The following is a 21866-nucleotide window of genomic DNA, read 5'->3' on the forward strand; positions in this document are numbered from 1 at the left end:
TATTTAATCCTTTTGAAATGTAGGTCTTGATTTAACAAATTGTAAATATTTTTTCCGAAAGGATCGGAAAATTTCACGAATGTTTCATATTTTAACATTGTAAATCGGACCATTTTTGCTGAGATATCGACGTTAGAAAATGGTGAGTCGTTTGGGTGATACTTGGAAAACATCAATTTACATGTGTTTAAACACTTGCATGGCAATATCTCAGCAACTAAGGGTCGTATCAACAAAGTTCAAAATCGCAAAATATAAAGAATTTTCTCAGCTTTTCAAAAATATTTGTTCAAAAGTAGGCAAACATGTGCACTAATTTAAAATAATGAAAAACTGCGAATATTTTCAAAACAGTTACTTAAAAATGGTTTTAACTTGAAAACGGTGCACTATATCAAAATTTCACTAAAGTACTTATTGACTGCAAATTTTATTTTACATCAAAAAATAAAGTTGAAAAATTTTTGCAACCGATTTTTCGATTTTTTGAAAAAATCAGTATTGATTAAAGATTCATAACTCGGTCAAATTTTTCTTGCACAACCTGGAAATTTCTGAAAAGTTGGCATTTTATGTCCTCTAAAACATATAAAAAAATAAAAATAGTGTTTTTTGGAAATCAAGTTTTAGTGACAAAAAGTTAAATAAAAAATCACCAATTTGTCTTTACCGTGTATGATTTTTTTCAGTGTAGTTTATATCCATACCTTCAACTTTGCGGAAGACACCAAATCAATCAAAAAATTCCTTAAAGAGATTTTTGGTTTTTGAATTTTTATTCATCGTTTTTGTATGGACAGCTGCCAAATTTGTATGGAAAATTATATGGACAAACTAATGATGCAAAATGGCTTCTTTGGGCATACCGAAGGCACCAAAAAAGTTTCATTCGGATTAAAAAATACAAAAATTTAAATTCTAAAAAAAGCCCGATTTCGTAAAGAATTGCTCAGATACAGAATCCAGTATATTCAGAGACCATTTTTGTATGGTTAATAGCGTGCCCAAAATATGGAAACATGTTTCAAAACCTCTCTACACAAGCTAAATTTTATAAATTATAACTTTAGGCCAAAAATGAGCGAAATCAGTGGACATTAACCCTTTGATACAAGAAGGTGAACAAAAAATGGTTTGGCGATTTTATAATCAGGTGACGCTATTTTCATTTGGGTCATTCTCCACCAACTCACTTTGTCCTACGGGGTAACTATTGTCCCTGACCACGAATCCTCTCTCCATTTGTCGATATCTTGTGACGTAAGGGTGATACGACCCCTTCTATTTTTGGTCATTCAAAAAAGGCGTGTTTTCAATAACTTGAGATGAAAATTTGATGTCAAAGGGACTTTTACGTAAAATTGGACACCCGATTCGGTCACGTACTCAGAATTCTGAAAAAAAAATATTTTTCATAAAATACAGATTTTGCCATTTTACTTTACTGAACTGTAACATAATTTGGAACATGTCAAATCTGCAATAACCTTAAAGGGTAATTTTTTCATTTTTTTTTTTCATTTTCTAATTTCGTGTTTTTTCTAACTTTGCATGGTTATTTTTAAGCGTGTAACTATGTTCTACAAAGTTATAGAACAGACAATTTAAAAAAATGAATCAACACAGAGGGGTTGCTTGTATTCATCGCGAGTCATCTCGATTTTACGAAAAAAAAGTTGTTAAAAAGTTGGTTCTATCAATCATAAACTCTGTTACGAACGAATCGGGTAAACATTTATTGTTCTATAAGCTTGCGTTCACTGAAAAAGCGTTTTCATGTTGCCATGTCCATCCGATTTATGCATGGTACATGGAAAACAAACTAATCCCATTTTCTACCAGAGCTTTACCAGGAAATGTGGAAACTTGGAAACATGGAAACGATTGTCAATGAGTCCATGTATTTCGATGTATCTAACTATACCGACAAAGTATCATGCGTCTCCATAAATGTTTTCCTGACTGCATATTTTGATAATTTGATAAAAACACATGGCTGATTTCTAAATTTTAGTGACTTCAATTCAGAAGGTCAGGTGTGAAAAAAAATACAAAGTGGGATTATTTACAACTCCATTCTGAAAAATTTAAATAAATTCCAACAATCGAAGCTTCCTACATTGTTCAACTCTTTCCATCTATTCCGACATTTTCAATGTCGAAACTCGTAAAGTTCTGCACCAACCTGGTGCCCGGTGGAACAAGCTTTCCCGCTTCGTGCCGTGCATCTAACGAAGCATGACAAGCTGAGGAGCGCCAGCAAATTTATGCTAATCTCCAAACGAAAACAGCCACCTGCAAGCTAACAAGAAATAAATATCACTCGAGAGCAAATATCGCTTCCCATTTTCCAAACATTTTGATTTTCTATCTAGTCCTCATCCCCCACAGTGTCGTAAACACAAGCCACGGCACAGTAACAATGTTTAAATTTGTTTAAACAACAATTTTTCATCGTTTGCGATCCTTCTTTTTGTTCGTTTTCATTGAGGAAATTGTAGGGAGTCCCCCAGCTACAAATAAATTTCTTCGTTGGGAGCAAGTCCACAGAGAAGAACTTTTCCTCGAGCCATCTTCAAAACTAGCATGTAGAGCACAAACACAACGACGTCGAGAAGCGCCACTTGGGAAAACTCTTCAAGAAACTTGTTCCGAGTTGGCATGCTTTTTGAGGGTGGGACGTCTCCGAACGAGTCCCACAGATCAGACCCTGATGCATAATGAAATCAAACGGATGCTGGCTGCCACTACGAAACTAGTCAAATCTTCGTCGGGAAACTTTTCCTTCCCTGCACGACATGTTTGGGTAATTTTGAGCAAATGTGTGAAGAGGAATAATCTTGATTGTCATGTGCTCCAGTTTTGCACTCAGCCTGGCCGCCGGGGCGCACCAAATTGAATCAAGATCAAAGTTGGGGAAAACGATCCAACTTTTGTGCGCTGGTTGATTTGTCTAAGCTGGGACGTGAGAATCGTGTGGTCAAAGTTTGGGTAATAAAATCTGGGATGTCTAGATGGAATGCATCAATTTAAAGACTGAATTTTAGTTGAACCTTGAAATATTTAATTTGCATCAAAAGAAAAACAATCAAAGAACTCACAAACTCAACAACTGTTGTGTGACCTAGTGTGACTGAGTGTGACTGTAAGGTGGTGGGTGTCCTATAATTGACAATAACAAGTGATCAAAGTCGTGACAAGAAATAAATTCCGTACCGACGCACAAAACTCAATCAGCTCAGCAGGATTCAATTTCACCATCCGATCGGCGGCAGCGTGTCTTCACCATTCCGGCATCATCAACTTGAAATTGCTTCTTCAAAGTCTGATCCCTGCCTCGCCGTTTTCGCTCAGTTACAAAGTTTCAACTCAAGTTCCCATCAACGGAAGACGATGCAATTTCCTGGAGCTCATTTTCACCTTCCTTCCGCTCATCCCTCTCGAGGCGTTTCGTTTGCCAAGAAGCACGCGTTACGCAGGAAAAGTCATATCCATCATAGAACAACATAAAAGTTCAAGTTTAACTCAACTTTTCCTCGTCGTCCTTGCCAGGCCAAGGAGAGCGCGTGAGGAAAAAAAAACTTTTCCACTCTGACCAGCATCATCACGCCGCGGAATTGATCTGACCCGGAACACCGGAAAAGTCATTATTTCCAGTACATCGATAGGAATAGAGTCTTTTCCTCCTTTAAGGCACGTCTCGGCAAAAGATCTTTAACGACAAAAAATATGATACATTTTTCGCAGAATGATCTTCATGAAAAAGTTCAATTATTACGAGTTTACGGTTTTGGAAATTTAATAAACTTCGACTCATTCTATGAAAAAAAAATGTGAAATTCTCTCACACAAGATTATGTATTCTTTTGGCACGTTTTTCATCGCGATGGTGCCATAAAAATTGAGCCAAAGTTTGTATACATCCCAGCCAACCGACGATGGATTTTCTCGCCAAGAGAGTAAGTGTGTTTGCGAAAATGGGAAAGATTTACGCTTTCCCCTATTGGATAGGGTCATTAAAGAGGAAAAAGTTTCCGCTGATGATGATTTTTATGAACTGGGAACAAAGTACTGAGCATAAACAGGGTTTTGGATACTGGAATTGTTTCCTCAACAAGTAGGACTGAGATAGTTTTTTTTTATAACTGACATCTGAAACTGAAAACTCTAGTTCTGAATTAAGAGATATCATAAACAATATAAGATTTCTAATTAATTATTGTCTCAAGTGCCCACAATATCCCTTCAAACTACGCACAGCTGACAACTCATTGTTTTCCTGGGTAGCCAATCTTCAACCTAGCTCACGTGGAAGCACCCTTTTTTGCTTACCCCTTGAAATGAACCCGCCCAACAAAGCCGGCCGTTCCAAGCTGTTACCTCCCATTAAATTTCGTAACTATTTTAAAATGCACCTCACGTATATTTACCACCACCGCACCCCACCACAGCCGCCCACGGAAGAGCCAACCCAGCTCGTGCCATTCAATTTTGGCAAGTAATTAATTTGCCCCCTCTCAAGACGATGAGGGTACACACCATAGATAAGTGGATTTGAAAGTTGTGGATATTTTTCAGTTGCAAAATACAGTCGACTCTCTGGCTGTCGATCTTCTCGATATCAATATTGCTCCATCTATCGATGAATTCTTCAGTCCCTTCAATCTGCATACTCCAATTCTCTTCATTCCTCGATATTTTCTCTTGCTTGAAGGATCTTTTCCTCGAGGGTCCCTTGGATTCTGTTTGCTTTAAAAATCTCTTCGGGTTGTCAATAATTTCACTTTCTCATGGCTTGCATAGACATTTTTCTTCGCGAAACGTAGCTTTGTAGGGAGTTTGACATAAGTTTGTTTTTGTTTGCTGGACGTTGTCATGATTCTCTCCCTTAGCTGGGTATCAAGAAAAAAAAAATCAATCGAGTCTTCCTTTTTCGTTCTGTAAACTGATGATTCTCTTCCTCGACGGTCCCTTGGATATTAACAACCAGAGAGTCGACTGTAGCCACAAGAGCCACCGTGACCTCGGACACTAATATTCGTTTTTCCGTAAATTGTAATAAAATTTCATTTATTTTTAGTTTCAAAATCAAATCAAATCAAATTATTCGCTCTACAGCATTGCCTTGGCGTTCTCGATTGCGAGATTCCTACTCGAAACTAGGTGTCCGAAGGTTTGGTTGTTAAGGCAACTGCTAACTTCTTTTTACACCTTAGATTCCATCCACCCCGGGATTCGCACTGACGACCTATGTATTGTTAGTCCAACTATCTACCAGCGACTCCACCGAGGCAGGACCCAGGGAGACGACTCCTACACCTGGATTGAGCTAACCGTCGAGGAGTTCCCAAATCTAGGAGTTCCCAACATCGTGAACAAGCGTTAATGAAAATGGGAACCTTGAACACTTTGTTCGATCCCATGGTACAATTTTGAAAAACGTACCATGAAATTTGAAACTCTTTTTTCTTCGTGATTTACTTCCCCATTCGACGGAAGGCGTGGTCAGACAAATCTCGTCTCGAAAAATGCCACCGGGACCGTCTGGGATCAACCCCAAGCCGACTGGGTTATTTTTAGTTTGGGGCACTTAAAAGACGAGTAGATGAACAATCTTAAACATTTTTGAAATTGTTTTTTCGTAGGTAGGTCGAATACAGAGGCAAAAAGGCTTTGTTTACCATTGGCTCTTACGTCTTTTTGAAAACTAATGCAAGATAGCTGAATTTTCTGGCATCTTCTTACGGTCATTGAAAATAGTTGTGGATAGGCCTAGGGGTTCCCAATTGGTGTGAAAAAGTTAAATTAAAAATAATGGAAAAAAGTCTGATTTTTATCACTTCTTCGACTTTAGGAATAATTGTTCGAACATGTTCGAAAATTTGTTATGAAGTCCGAAAAATATTATTTTTCTTGAAAAAAATTTAATTTTTAACAGCATGATCACCCCTAATCCTGGCTCGATGCCGCCATCATGCGACCGCGTGCTCCGTTTGTTTGTCAACAAAGCTGCAGCTGGGTGGTGAGACCAGAGAGAAGGGTGAGCCGAAGTGAGGGGGAGTGGTTTTGACATTTTTATGTCCGCAGCTGACCCACCGCCTATTTCGACGGTCGTTGAGCCGACGGTCGTTTCAAACGACCGAGTCCAGTTAGGAACTGGTCGTACAATATGTATTTGACGGATACAAATAATGTACCTGTACCAGCCACCCCGACCCGCTATGGTCACTGTGGCCGCAGGGAATCTGCTACAACCGAAAAAAATACCGTTTTAAGACGTCAAGGATGGCGACCTGCATCTCCGAAAAATGTCAACCAATCGGGATGCTCAGGGTTGCATTAGGAATGTTTTTTTTTTGTTCACAAATATTGATGTCAGGCCAGGTTACCTACCGGTTCCGGAAATGTGGAACATCCCAAAATTAATGTTTTTACTGTTTTTCACGTAGCATATGCGATACCATTACACTTATGATAGTTGAAATCGATACATAAAACTCTCCAAAACACACAATTCACCTCCATAGATCCGGTTACTAATGTTCCCTTGGGGACAATTCCGGAGTATGAGAGAAACCCTATCATCGGACATATTAAATTTCATGAAATAGAAAGATATCTGACCCATTTTGACTACTCTAGAATCAATCTTATTAAAAAGAAACCTTATTAAAAAGAAATCTATTTTAAACGAAATTTTATTGAAAAAAGAATGAAATCTTTGTGAATTTCATAATTCTCTTGAAAATTCAACTCTTTTCGTAAAACAAAAACAATAAAAGTCTGTGGTTGACAGGGCAGCGAGTCAGACGTGCGTCTCTCACACACCAAAAAAGTGCTAAAAAGTGCAAAAATGCCTCATGGCAAGAAAAAGAGGCGGTCCTCACCAGCAGGATCGGCAGATTTGAAGAAGCTAAAGAATTCCGAAGCGCTACCTGCAAAGCAAGGCAGTTTGGGCAAGGACGCTCAAAATTCGTCTGGAAACCAGTTTGCTACCCTCCCTGTGGACGTGAGCGAGAAGGAAGAATTTGAACGACGGGAAAAGTTGCCACCCATTTTTGTGAAAACATCGTCATCGGATTCGGTGCGAAAGTGGCTGACCGGATTTATCAAATCTGGTGCTTTACGAGCTTCCATTCGCTTGTGTGCTGATGGACTCAAAATTCTGCTACCTGGCAGAAAGGATTACAACTTTGTTCGGGATTTCCTGAACAATACAAAGATTGAATACTACAGCCATGACGATCCAGGTAAACGCCCATGAAACAGGTTCTCCGAGGCCTGTACGACATGGATGTGAATGTGCTGAAAGAAGAGCTCAAAACTCTTAAGTTGAACGTGATCGAAGTCTTCAAGATGACGAGACACAACAAGGACATCAAGTATCGTGATCAACTGTACCTGGTTCATCTCGAGAAAGGATCGACAACGCCGTCTGAGCTGAAGGCAGTTCGGGCAATTTTCAACATCATCGTGACTTGGGAACGTTATCGTCCAGTGCACCGTGACGTGACACAATGTTCGAACTGTTTGCAGTTTGGGCATGGTGGAAGGAACTGTTTCATCAAGAGTCGTTGTGCAACCTGCGGAGGTGAGCACAAAACTCAAGCTTGCGAAACAATGAACGAGAACATCGAAGCGAAATGCTTCAATTGCGGCGGCGACCATTCTACCAAGAATCGAAGCTGCCCAAAACGTGCTGAGTTTGTAAAAATTCGGCAGCAAGCGACGACGAGGCACCAACCAAATCGTCGCAAAACACCACCAGCATACACGGACGTGGATTTTCCTGCTTTGGCGTCCCCTGGAGCGGGATCTGTTCGAGTGGATCCAAATCTGCAGCCATTGCCGTTGAATCAGCGGCAAAAAGTTGCAGAGAACACAACACCTCCTGGCTTCAGACAGCAACCGAGGGAAAACCAACCAACATCAACGGATGAAGGCAGTAGTGACCTGTTTTCACCACAAGAACTTCTGAACATTTTCATCGAGATGACAACAACACTGCGTGGGTGCAAAACTCGCCAAGAACAAGTAAAAATGCTTGGAGCATTCATCTTAAAATACAGTTCGTAGTTTACTCGTTCTAGTGACTTTGAATATTTCAATGAACTTATTTTTTTAGTTTTAAGTTAGGATTAGTTGTTAAAGTGATTTTTTTTTCTTTTTTTACCCAAATGTATTCGATTAAATGCAAAAATGTAAAACAATTTGATATAAATGAATGAATGTGAACAGTAATAATAAAACGAAAAATACAATAAAGATGAAGAGCATTTGGCCATACCACTTATAATGTAAATGAAATGTAATTATTATAAGAAAAATCAATAAAGACACATTTAATTTCAAATTTCAAATAACAATAAAAATAACTGGGAAATAGGTTATTCTGGGAAATGAGATTCTGAGGAATGGTCCGGTCTGGTGAATGCATTTCTAGAGAATGACACTCTAGGGAATGTTCAATCTATTTATCTATGACTCCACTCTACCCGAGTCCACAGCCGGTTATTTTGGCTGTTTTTCAGCGGAAACCCCTTGGAAACACAAAACCGCACTTTGTTGAAAGGTGGCGGAGGTGAACGAGACCCGTTGCGTTCTGTGCCCCTTCCAAGTTGGCTTTTCCCAAAGAACCAAGGACCCGGGTCTTTCCTCAGAATCGTAAAGTGGATGCTAAGAAAAAGGGACGGTCGTCTTCTTCGCCGCCCCATCAGCTGCCAAGTAATAAGTTGAGCTTGAGTAATGCACTTTTAATTAAAATGCTTTTCGTCGCACACTCGACAATTTGGCGACACGATGTTGGTGGTGGGGGACAATTGCTGTTGACCGCTTGGATCCCTAAGTGATTGGACCTTTCCGCGGAGAGTGTCCCCCACACAAGCTTAACCCTTGGCGGTCAATACTTTTGATATGAATCAGAAACTTAAGGTTCAATCAGAAAATGTACAGAAGAAAAATTTAAAAAGGTCTTCAAATCGTTTGCTGTTATTTCAATGAAAATTACTTACTGAGCTCATCCACTTTATGTTTCAAAATGGAATTGGAACAATCTTTATTAAAGTTCTGGCAATATTGTCAAGAAACCATACTTGTATTGATATTGTCAATGATGATGAAAATGACTTCAAAGACATTCACATCATAAATCTAAATTAAATTTTCAAAAAGTCCTATTTGCATAAGAACCTCATAGGTTGTTTTGAAAATTTACTGTAGGAATGAGGATTTAAAATATAGTTTCTGAAAATCTGGGAACACTGCCACATCAAAAGTCAAAGAAATATACTTTTATTTAGACAAAAATTGATGACATTTGTAAAATTTAAAGCCATTTTAAACAAATCTTGACAAATTCAGGGTTAACCACGTCCCACCCGACAGTTTTGCTAATGAGGAGGAAAGTTTTGCATAAACAACTCGCTCTCATTAAATTTGGCTTACAAAGAAGACTCCCCTAGAATGCACTTAGTTGTTTAGACACTGTGGCAGCAACATTCTTGGTCCCCACCTCGAGGTTGGCCACTCTGACAGGTCTGGTGGGGATGGGTCATTACCATCTTGAACAGGGCCAATTATGAGCAGTGATTATGGGTTTTTGGGGTGGTGTGGTGGCATAGTTTGGCCCGAAAGCTGTGATTAATAGCGCCTCGGTATTTCGGGCTTTAATGCCCCCTGTCATCACGGAATTATGTAGCATCATTTTGAGTTTGGGGCGTTGAAATATGATACAAGAATGTAATTCGACTTTAATTTGACAGAATGTGCGCCAAATTGACACTGCTCAAGATTTAACACTCTAACAAAGAAAGCTGTTTCAAATTAAATTCCGCACCAAACTTGCCCAAAGTGACAAAGCACATTTTAACAAGACCAGAAATTTAGGTCAAACCAACCCACTTTCTGCTCCCTGCGCAGGGGAAGACCACCAACAGCTGGTCCCTGTACGGTTTCCCCTTGGGAAGGAAGACCTGCAAAGTTCAGGCTGGCCAAGTCTACAAAAGAAGTGCACCCAAAAAAAAGCGGTGACAATTTTTTGCACCCTAGTAAAAGTCGACGCCAGAAAATCAAGGAAATTATTGCGAGTGGTGCACACACACAAAATGAATGGAATAAAATGTTGAAAAAAATTCCCTCGGAAAAGTGCACTGGAGGAAAAAGGGTGGGAAGTAATACAGGAAGTCGTGAAGAATTCATTTTCTTTTCCTTTTCTTGTAAACCATAATTGTTATGGTACTTGGGCGCGGAAATTTACATTCTTTTTTCTGTACTGGGTGCAGAAAGATGACTTAAGGTGGGTGTTGAAGAAATTGATGGGAAAATTGAAGAAGATTTCTTTTCAGAAAGCTGATGAAAAATGATTTTTTCTTCAGAGAAGGCAATTATTCTGGCAGATAATTACCTTAAAATAATGCTTTTTGACCCATTTTTCCCCGTACATTTCTTAAATTCCTCAAAATCAGACATTTCTTTGACTTACCCAAATTTCAGAAACATCATTTCCAGGTAGTTGAAAGCTCATTATCGCTCACTTCCAACACTCGCTGAAGCCGGGCCACCGAAACCGGCAAATCTTCCACTCATCATTCATTCATTGTCGCGTCAAATATGAATGAAATGTATTCGGATTAATCGTGTTTCGTGACACCAGCCGGCGTTCAAAGCCTTTCGCAAACAGGACAACCTTCTGAAGCGAGCGAACGCTCAAAATCAAAGCAAAATTATTTGAATATTTAGCTTTTTGAGAGGCTCGAGCCAGCATTAAAGTTTTCGTCTCTGGTCTTTACGGAACAAATTAGCATAAACACAATACATGAAGCGAGAGACGGCGAGTGACTTTCGAGGAAGAATAGACCATCATTAGGCAAATATTCCCTTCAAGTGAAGCTCGTGATTTGAGGAGTGAATCTCTTGGTTTTCATTCTAAAGTTAGTCGCTTGAGGGATGCGAGATGAGTTCGAATCAGGCCCCCTCCCTTTATTTGCTCATGAATTTGTATGTAGTTGGCAGAGCGTGATTGTGAGCCATAAATTCAATTTTAGTCAGAACCAACCAACACTCCCTAGTTTACCCCCTTCAACTTGATCCAAGAAATCACTTATTTCCTCGATGTGTCTCTTCCACTGTAAATCTTGATTCTCTTTTAATGTTGACCTTCCCTATTTTTGCTATGTGCTGTATAAAGTTATCTGTAGACACTCAATTGTACAAAAAAAATATTCATAATTTACTCGAATTGATGAAATGTGGCAACAACGAGAATGATGCAATCATATTTCTTATATTAAAACAACTTCTAATTAACTTAAAATAAACTAAAAATATCTGAATACAATGCAAATTTGATCAGAACTGTCAAAATTTATACAAGACTTTTGGAATCAAAACAAGAATTAACAAGTTTTTTATGGTCATTTTTCTTGAACTGAAGATACAAAGATGAATCGTGAACAAAAACAACATATTTTTACGGAAAGATTTTCCAATTTGGTTGAAGAATAAGTTTTTTCTCTCTTTTTGCCTTCCTTAATGAGGAGAGACTATAAAATCCCTTAGAAAAAGTAATGTATAATTAGACCTCATAGACCCACCTTAATTCATACTTATCGACTCAGAATCAAATTCCAAACAAATGTCTGAGCGTGTGAGGATATGTTGAACAAAAAATATGCACTTGATTTTCTCGGTATTAGCTGAACGATTTTTATCCGGATGTGGTCCTCTCGGTTCACTTTCAGGTCCTAAAACTTGGTATTGAAAATTGTACAGTTTCATTTAGTCGTTTAAAATTAATGATGTAAAAACTATTTAGACGAATACAAAACGTCAACTACCCAAGCAGGGCCGTAGCCAGGATTTTTGTTCGGGGGGGGCTTGGGTGCAAAAATTCAAGGAGTATAAAAATCAGCAAATCATTTATACCATCACTTGGTTTGTGGTATAATTATTGAGATGAATTGTAAAATTTTAATGTATGCAAAAAAGTTTTCGAAGATTTTCATATTAAGTTATCAATGTATTTATTGAAGAAACTCGTTCGTCATTTTTTTTCTTTATTTTAACAGATAGTTTGTATTAAAAGAGTAGAGAAAGTGTTTTTTTAACATGTTCTTGAATTGTTTAATTGTAATCCAATTTCGTGATAAACGTCGCTAAATTTAAAATATACTTAACTTGAATCAAATTTTTGAAAGCATAAATTTTTTTAAAAGAAATATCAATTTATCTAACCATAAGAATTATGTTTTCTGTATTTTATACTGAGAGAAATTTTAAACCGTCTGGATTTACATTTTCAGCTGTGTGAGAATTGTGATGGTTTATCTAACATTTTTCATTTTTTCTAGCACAACATAAAACTAATAACTGGAATATTTGTTTTTCTTAAAATTTTATAAACAAACTTAAACAATGTTTTATTTTAATTGTTCTAAGCTATTGAAGCCATTTCATATTTTGCGAAGCTCCTGGTGCTCTCAAAAATAAATAATTTTAATGAAATACAAAAATATAATCGTTGAAATTTCAGCTTCTGAAGTGTCTCCATGGCAACAAAAAAATTACGTCGAATCTCAAGTTTACATCAACTGAGTTTACATGTGATTCATTTTTTCCGTGTCGAGTAAATTCACATTTTTTTTTCTGAGTAGGCCTATAATAAATATATATTTGAAGAAAAAAAATCAGTGCCTGTGTTTAATTTTAATGTGTTAAAAAATTTAGATAAAATGTATTAAATTAATTTTTAACGTCAAAATATTCACTGGAAGAGTTGTTAATAATGCATATGTAACCATTTTTAAATGCATATGTAACTGTTAAAATTTTCCTCGATTGCATCAAACATTAAAACGAATCATGTTTAACTTTAATATTCCGACTAAACGCCATTTTCAAATTCATTACTCATTGTATTCTGAAAATTGGTCCAGAATTTGAGCAAAAATAAAATTTTAAAACATGACAAAAAAATTTAATCAGATCTCAATTCTAAAGATAATTTTTTAATAAAATTTTAATCTATATACATGTTTAATAATTTAGGATTGTTGCCATTTATTAAAATCGATGTTTGTTCAAGCAATATCTTGACTCTAGGAACAAAATCCTGCACATTTTATGGTTTAGAAATATTATATTTACGAAACGTTGCTAAATTAAAAATAAAGAAAACTTTATGTAAGAATTCATAAATTGATTTGTTTTATCCTGTAAATCTAATCTTAGTCTGCACTTGAATTCAAACATACCAATATTCGAAGCATCAAAAAAATAAGATTATTAAAACATAATTTATTGAAATTATTGAAAATTATTTTTTGAATATCTTTATTTAAAAATGATAAAAATGTTTTTTTTTATAATTTAAGGATTTTTTTAGTTGTAATTATTTTATATTTTTTTATGTATTTGATTTTTTTCATTTTTGGAATTTCTGATTTTTTTGAAATTATCATGTGTAATTATTATCTTAAATTTTTGTTTTAAAAGTAAAGAATACTTTATGTAAGAATTCTTAAATCAATTACATTTTTCCTGTAAATCAAATCTTAGTCTGAATTTTGCTACAAGAACTATATTTTACTTTCAAACGAAAATTTTAAAAATGTCCTGTAGTACGGAGACTCTTAAAACTCCATACAAAAATCTCAAGGAACGGTCAAGAAAAGGTTTACGAAAAGACTTCTCTTAAGCGGTACGCAGCTGAAAAGGAACAAAAACAAAAAGCGTCGTTTGATATTTCTTCGGGAGCAATATGTGTTGATGAGATTTTGATTTGTTTATTTGGATGCGACTGAAAATAACGTTTGAAAATAATGTATTCGCTTAAATAATATTGAAGAATTGCCTCATGAAGCTGACTATCAAAACGCTGAATCTTAAAATGCTGAAATAAGGAAAAGCCATTACAAAAATCACTTAATTTTCTGGTAAATATAAATTAATTTAGGAATACTAGAATTCAAACATAAAAATATTTAAAGCATCCAAAATTAAGATTAAAAACATAATTTATTGGATTTTGAATAACTTAATTTTAAAATGATATTTTTTTAGTTTAGGATTTCTTAAGTATCAATTATTTTATTAATTTTTCAGTTTTAGATTTTTTAATTTTTGGAATTTCAGATTTTTGATATTATTCTGTTGAATTGTTATCTTAAATTTTTATGTTTTTATTATTTTTATTTTTGATTTCTGGCATTTCTTTGTCTTATACCAAAAAAATTTAAATCAAAAATTATGAAAATTTAGAAATTTGAAAGTGTAAAATTTTTTAATCTTCAATAAGCCGTTGCGAATATTATTCTGAAGTTTATGTCACTAAACTCTACCAAAGTTGAGAGGGTTACAAATCAAAACTACAAGCTATGGTTTTATTATTTTAAAAGTGTTCAAAACACACTTTAAATCAGTACAGTTGTTTTGCATCATTAGTTTTCAAAATATCTAGCTGATGGCGAAATCCTTTTTTCGTGAGAAAAAACTTTCCGCGGTTCCGCGACATGTTACAAAAATTCTAAATATTTTTAAACAAGCCCAAACATGTCGTATATGATTATCAAAGCAGGAAAAACATTTCAAATTTGTTTTCCGGACCGACCTGGTCGCTGGTCCTAAAAAGACTTAATCGAAATAAGTTATTTCCATTAAAATTGTGAAGCTATTTTTTTAAATATTGTATTTGCTCTCTGTTTTTTGGTCCATTTTGAAAAGGTGGCAACATAAACTTTGGAAAATATTTACAATTGATATTCAAAAATTAGAAATTATAAAAAAAATAATAAAGAAATTTTAAAATTTTCAAAATGCAAATTCTAATCTGTAAAATCAAAAAAATAGAAATTAAATAGTTTAAAAATGAATTATTGATCAGAAATAATATAATTTGAAAGTGATGTTTAATTAATTTAATTTCAGAGTTTTTGAATCCAAGCTTAAATTTGTTTAACGTTTTGAATATTTTTATCATTTTATTTCTTCCTTTAAAAATCGCAAGCTCATGCACAAAGTGAAAATTAGTTGATAATAAGTATTCACTTAGTTGATCTTCCGATTTTTGATATATTAAATAAAAATTGGAGATTGGCCACGGTGGAAACTAAAAAATGTGACCAAAAGAAAGCATTTTGGACGAGTGGTTTCGGAAAAAAAGGTTTACGAAAAAGTAATAAAAAAATACACAAGGATATTTCTCAAGCATTTATCTCTATGGTATTAGATATGTAACTAACCATATTCTTAAAACCAAAACGATAAAATTAGAATTGTATTTCTGATAATAGTCAAAATTCACTCAAATTTTTTTCATATTAAATGCTTTCGTTTTTGAAAACAAAATCTAAATATTTTTGAGAAATTATGATTAATTTTGAAAAATGTAGAGAAAAAACATGTATTAACAGTTTAAAGGTTTTAATGCAAATAAAGGAGGGCTATTAATTTTACAATCCAAATTCGACTAGCCGAAGCCTCGATTATCCAAAGTTTCGATTATCCGAAGTTCGAAGGACTTCGGATAACCGAATCAGGAACAAATGAAATCGGCATGTTTTATTTGCTTGTTTTTAACATCAAATTCGGCATCTGTTTTTAATGGTCCAATACACCAAGTTTTTGCTTTTGGGTGTTTTTAATACCCTGACGGTTTCAAAAGCACCCAAAAAGCAAAAACTGAAATTTGGTTTATTAGACCTTTAAAAAACACCAGAAATATTTCTTGACCTCCATTTTGACCGCCACATTGAATCCAAAATTCTAAATTATTTTATGGTTCTTCAGGGGTCATACTTAAGTTCTACAATCAAAAATAAGACAACAAGATCTAAGGATTTTGCTGTCCTTATTCAGACTGTAGTCCCGATTCGCCCCAGATGACGGTAATTATTTCTATGTAGCCCCTTAGAGCAGTCCGCTCGGAAATTGCTATTTTCGAAGGTTAATAACTTTTTAGCAAAAACCCAAAAAAAGGTGTCTTCGGGAAAGTTTTTCCAAATTTAAAGAAGATATTAGTTCTGAAAATTGATAAGAACTGGATAGTTATTGCGCCTTCCATTGGTCAAAAACTGAAACAGTTGCTTTTCTCCATACAATTTGACGATTTTGCCCAAACTTGGTGGTCAGTGGTCAGAAAAAGCTCAAATTTTGGAACTTAGGCTAGTGATGCGTAAATCTTTGATTTCAGGGGATAGCCCCAAGTAAGCCCAGATTTGGACCATCCTAACCAATGTAATGCTAAAACTACAAGATAAATGAGATGTTACTGAATGGAACAATGTTCAAATCTGCAGCTCAATTTTTAAATATCCAAATTTTGGATCCATAATCTACAAAAACTGAGCCCAGCAATGGACAGGCAAATTACTTAGTTTGATCAATCAATTCTTGATTCTCTATCTTACAAATTATTTCTGGGAAGAGAACACACAATCATTGATTTAAGATTTTTTTAAGGTAGTTCAATTTTAAAAAAATTGGAAAAAATTTCGGGGGGGGCTGCAGCCCGGAAGCCCCCCCCCCCCTGGCTACGGGCCTGTACCCAAGGGTGGATAAAGTAACGTTTTTGAGATCAAATCAAAACTTTTTTTTATTATAATGACCATGAAAATTCTCTTAAAAATGATGATTAATTTTAACGCGAGTCCTATTAACTACATTATTTCTAAAAAAACATCAAAACTGTGATTATAATCATTTGTTAAAGATGAATTTGAGATGTTTATTACGGCTTTGCTGTATTTTTTTGTTACTGATAAACAAGGTTTTAAATATTTTTAAAAAATTTAAATGGAACCTAGATTTTTTTTACAATCATTTATCAAAACAGAAACTAAGAATTCAAAACATATTTTTTTGTTTGAGTCAAAGCAATTCTTTTAATAATTTACGTTGATTGTCAGCCAACCTAGCTGAATAGATTTTTTGAGAAAGGCACCATTCACTGTTGAATGGTGACTATTTATTTTAGAAACTTTTGCAAAAAAAAAACCTTCAATTAGTCATCATGACAAAAAAGCCGTTGTATCCAAGATTTCACGATAATAATTTTCATAAAAATTTATTAGCAATGCTCTACATATCCCTTCAGTCCAAAAAAGCCGGCTTGAATTTTCTGTAACACTATGATTTAACCAATTGAAATATTTTGCATTTGGCATGATCAGCCCTACTGCGTTGTGTTAACCGCAGAGAGGATTCTGTGAACGGAGCGGAGGAGGGATGCGTGGACATACCGTATCAAAAGCTCCTTCTGTAGTTTGTTTTAGATACACAAAAAAATCAATACAGCATAGTTTTGAGTTAAAAAATTGTAATTTTCATAGTTTCAAAATGTTGTCCTTTGGCATCTATCTCTTTATCAAATCTCTCAACAAATTCAAAAATTCTCTTAAACATTGCAGATTTAGTCAACGGTGTCTAAATTATGATGATATGATAATGCACAACAAAGGGACCATCCATAAACCACGTGGACACTTTAGGGAAGGGGGGGGGGGTATGCCGATTGTCCACGCTCCATACAAAAAAGATTTTTTTGTATGGACAATTGTCCACGAGGAGGGGGGATTCGAGATTTCCAAAAAAAAGTGTCCACGTGGTTTATGGATGGTCCCAAAACAGATTGCAAAATTAAGTTGAACATTGATTTTCCAAACAATTATACAGATTTGATGCTTTAGTGTTCTTTGAAATGGAATGAGGCAGCTATCCAGTAAGAATTTCGGCTTGAACTTCTTGATTTTTTTTATTCTCGCAGGGTTTTGGCTTGTAATTTTGGTCCTTGATCACGAATCCGAGGTCCATTTTTCGATATCTTGTGACGGTACGACCCCTTTCATTTTTCTGTTTTTTTTACAAAGACACGTTTTTCAGTGATTTGTAGCTCGCAACCGTGAAAAGATAGAAATTTGGAGTCAAAGGGACTTTTGTGTAAAATTAGACGCTTGATTTGATGGCGTACTCAAAATTCCGAATAAAACGTATATTTCTAAAAAAAAAAGTAAAAAAATAGTTTTAAAATCGCTGCCATTTCCCGTTACTCAACTGTCAAAAAACGTTAGACATGTCATTTTATGGGAAATTTTTATGCACTTTTCGAATCTGAAATAACCCAGAAGGGTATTTTTTTCATTTAGAACATTTTTTTTCATTTTAAAATTACGTGTTTTTTCTAACTTTGCAGGGTTACATTTTAGAGTGTATCAATGTTGTACAAAGTTGTAAAGCAGACGAAAACAAAATTTTTGATATATAAACATAAGGGGTTTGCATGTATTCTTCACGAGTTATCAGAATTTCACAAAAAAGTTTTTTGAAAAAGTTATGATTTTGAACATTTTTGACAAGTTTTTCGATTTTTTAACCCCAAAAACTCAATCGTGTGCTTTTGAAGGTATTTTTTCGGAATGTTCAGCTTATTTTGCATAAAAATTACTTCTTGGACGATTGATGTGGCTTGTGCACTGCTTGTGTGTGGGGATTTTTCGAAAATAAAAAAAAAAAAACAAATCGGATACACTCACTCATCACAAAAATATTTTTTTTTTTTTTGAAAAAAAATCTGATTCTCGCCAAGATATTAAAAAAAATTGTCTAAGACATCAGAATTTGACCAATACGTAAAAATTTTTATTTTCAAAACTGAAAATGTTGGTCCGAATAAAAAAAAAATCTTATAATACAATTCTTGAACTGCTACATTCAACAAATAGTTTTTTTTAGAATTTGCTCTGATGCTTCTGATAAGATTTGTCGAAAACATCGATCAGGGTGACAACAAAAATGAATTTTTAGATACCCCATCGTTCGAATCATTAAGCAAAATTGGTTAGGGTGGTTAGGGGTTGGTATAAATCGTTAAAGCTGGTAAAAAAGTCTTTAAAAAACATTTTTTTTAAATCACTAATCGGATCAACTCGGATCGATTTACATTTTTGGACAAAATTTCAGAGCGTGAAATGTCACATTTTACTAATAAAAATGACAAACAATTAGATTATTATTATCGAGTTCAGTACAGTTTTATTCAACTCCTGCCTATCGATGAACTGAATAATAACGATGTTGGAGAAATGTTACCAAAATGACAATACTTTTTTGATATTCATGCGTCCGATTTGTGGTTTCAGAATGCCAAAATCTGCGAAATTGGACTAGAGTCAATCCTTTGACACCGCTTTTACAAATTATAAGGAATCATTTTGGCATAGTTTAGTGATGTTGAGATGTAATTTTAATTCCGTTTTTCGATACACCTGAGTGTAACTGCCACATGCTGTATATACGATTTAATTTTGCTCGAAAGTAGGAAAAAATCCCATCCGCTGACGAACATAAATCCGCAGCAGACAGTCCGGGATTTGCCGCTCCAATCAAAGAAACTGGAGCGCACCAAAAAACCCGGCAAACATTCAATTAAAAAATAATCAGCTACACAACTCAGAGTAGATTGTTCTTTGTGCCGTATGTGTGATCGTGACTGTATCTGTGTGTATGTGTGAACCTAGCCTCAGTCTTATATGTTTTAATCTTTCCACCCCCAACTTCACCACCCTCACCACCTCAACTTAAAAATTTTCTCATGTTCAAGTGCCATCGCAGAGAAACGAAACAAAAAGAGCGACAAAAAGCAAAGAAAAAGTTTTCCCCTAAAAAAAAAGCTTACCATACGCTATGTGTGCTTAATTTGTGCCGACGACATTCGAAAAATGAGCGAAAAATTTTCAAGTGAATTCTCGACCAAAATCGTCTGCAAACATCGCCACCATCACCAGTGTTTGCTCGTCGAAAGCAAGGCAAATAGAAGTAGTACACCATCATCGTCGTCGTCGTCAAAAGTGCCCGGCGCTGCTGCCCGAATGTAGAGACAGAACCAAAGTGTTGACCACAAGGAAATTATAATAAATGCCGCAAAAGTTGACCAAAAGTGCCATGAGACGGGCGAAAATTTCGTCTTAATTGCAGTGCTTCTTCTTGGTTTGTTTTTGTTTTTTTTTATTCAAGCTTTTATGCGCTTTTGAGTTGTTCGATTTATTTTGCCTTGAAATTCTCAACTCACCACCACAACAACAAAAAATCACCAAACTGGCAACGCTTCTTGCTTCTTCGCGCTGAGAGCCGGGTTGCCAACCAAAAAAACAAACACTGACACAAAGCGATGGCCACCAAATACGGCACACAGATTCTGTACACCAGATCACGCACCACCATCAAGGTAAGTTTACTTCAACAATCTGAAAACTTAAATTCTACCTCAAAACAAAATTCAAACAAAAAAAAAATGAATTACTGATTTACTCTATTCGACTATTTAATGTGCCCCGCCCTCTCATTTGTAATTGTCGTAAACAGTAAGAAAAAGTTCATTTCCCGCAAAAAAAAACTTGAAAACAAATCAAATTAGTCCAAATTACATCCGGTAGTTGTCGCTAGCGAATCAGATGTCTCACGTCATCGTAATCGTGTGAGTGTGATTTAGTTGAAGTAAACTTGAGTCAATCATAAGTGATGCATCATCATCAAACACATTCCAGTAACGTAATCGCAAGCCTAAACAGTAGAGACGTGGCTGAACAATGTAAAGCAGGATCGCGGAAATCGTGTGTTCGATTTAGATAAAGAAAAGGTACCGAAAAGTTGCAACCTGGTTCGTTTTTGTTTTGTTTATTTTATATTTCAATTTGTTAGTTACTGCGTTGCAATGCATGAAAATGTTCAAGAGTTGATTTTTGTTCACTGACGTTCGAAGTTCACGCTTTTTCGCAATTAGAATAGTTTTGGTTAGATTTTACTGATAGCAAAAATATCACAGCAGAAATGGTTGCCAAAATCACTAATACTCACTAGTAAATCTTCTCACAAACAAATAAAAACTTTTTTTTTGCTGTAATTTCATCCATTTTTGAATCCTTTTATATGTTTACAATTTTACTGTACGCACACAACTTTGTATTAACCTAAAAACTGAAAAAAAATGCTTGAAAATCTCGCTCAATATGAAAAAAAAATATCATAAACAATCATTTTTTCAGCTTAAAATCTAACATTTCAATAGAAAATCTCGTTGTTATTTTATGTGATTGGATGGTTCATCTTAAAGACATGATCGAGAAACCCTCTTTTTCCCTTATGTATAAACCCCAGTGCGTGAGTTGAGTAAACGGGAGAATGTAATGAGAGCTTATTTTCTGCTCAATGTCTTGCTCTAATCCACAAAATCTCTCACGAGAGAATATTCACTTTTTGTCGCGGTTGATTTAACACGGAGCTCCGGCCTGAAACTTCTCACACGAACAAAAGTTGCGAACCGAAGTTTGACAGTGAAGTTTTGGAATTTTGACAAACTGGATCGCATGAATTACCCCATCGTCGTTTTCCCCGCACGGGTGAAGTAGAAATTGTTGCAATTATCTTTAGCAGGCAAACGTAAAATAAATTTTGACTCATATGGTTTGTGCAAATTTTAGAGACAAAAATGTTTGAAAAAAAAAGAAAAATACTGAAAAATCTCCATGTTTATTTTCTACCCAATGCCTTGTAATTTTTTATGTGTTTTAACCGACCTTAAGACTCAATAATTTAAGATATTTCAACTAACAAGACATTTTTTCTAGATTACATTTTCAAAAGGTCCTATCTGCATAGGACACCATTAACTCATAGGTTGTTTTGAAAATTTACTCTAGTTTTATACGTTTGCAAACGTTCTAGTTAGTAAACAAACAACGCCATATTACCAATGTTGTTAAGGGGGTGCTCCTTTATTGCGTAACGCAGTTAAAAAAAGAAGTTATTACACTTAAACTTTTTTACCGAATTCGGTAGTTAAAAAATCCGTAAAGTTTATATCGGTAAACCAACTGTCA

At 35.1% G+C, this 21866-nt stretch overlaps 1 protein-coding gene across 11 annotated transcripts in view; it reads left to right on the forward strand.

Annotated features, from left to right (window-relative positions):
• The window catches only part of LOC6041134 (small conductance calcium-activated potassium channel protein), a 459395-nt gene that overhangs the window by 274062 nt on the left and 163467 nt on the right, over positions 1–21866 (forward strand). For 3 of the 11 annotated variants that reach the window (XM_038252482.1, XM_038252483.1, XM_038252484.1), the window contains one exon: positions 19592–20215. The exons of 7 other annotated variants lie outside the window; for them this stretch is intronic. In XM_038252482.1, coding sequence (XP_038108410.1) covers positions 20159–20215 — 57 coding nt within the window. In that variant the 5' untranslated portion in view covers positions 19592–20158. Of the gene's footprint in view, positions 1–19591; positions 20216–20352; positions 20627–21866 lie in introns of all 11 variants that reach the window. One more of the 11 variants, XM_038252489.1, reaches the window with a different exon arrangement.

Source organism: Culex quinquefasciatus, chromosome 2, assembly GCF_015732765.1.
Source record: "Culex quinquefasciatus strain JHB chromosome 2, VPISU_Cqui_1.0_pri_paternal, whole genome shotgun sequence".
NCBI lineage: Eukaryota > Metazoa > Arthropoda > Insecta > Diptera > Culicidae > Culex > Culex quinquefasciatus.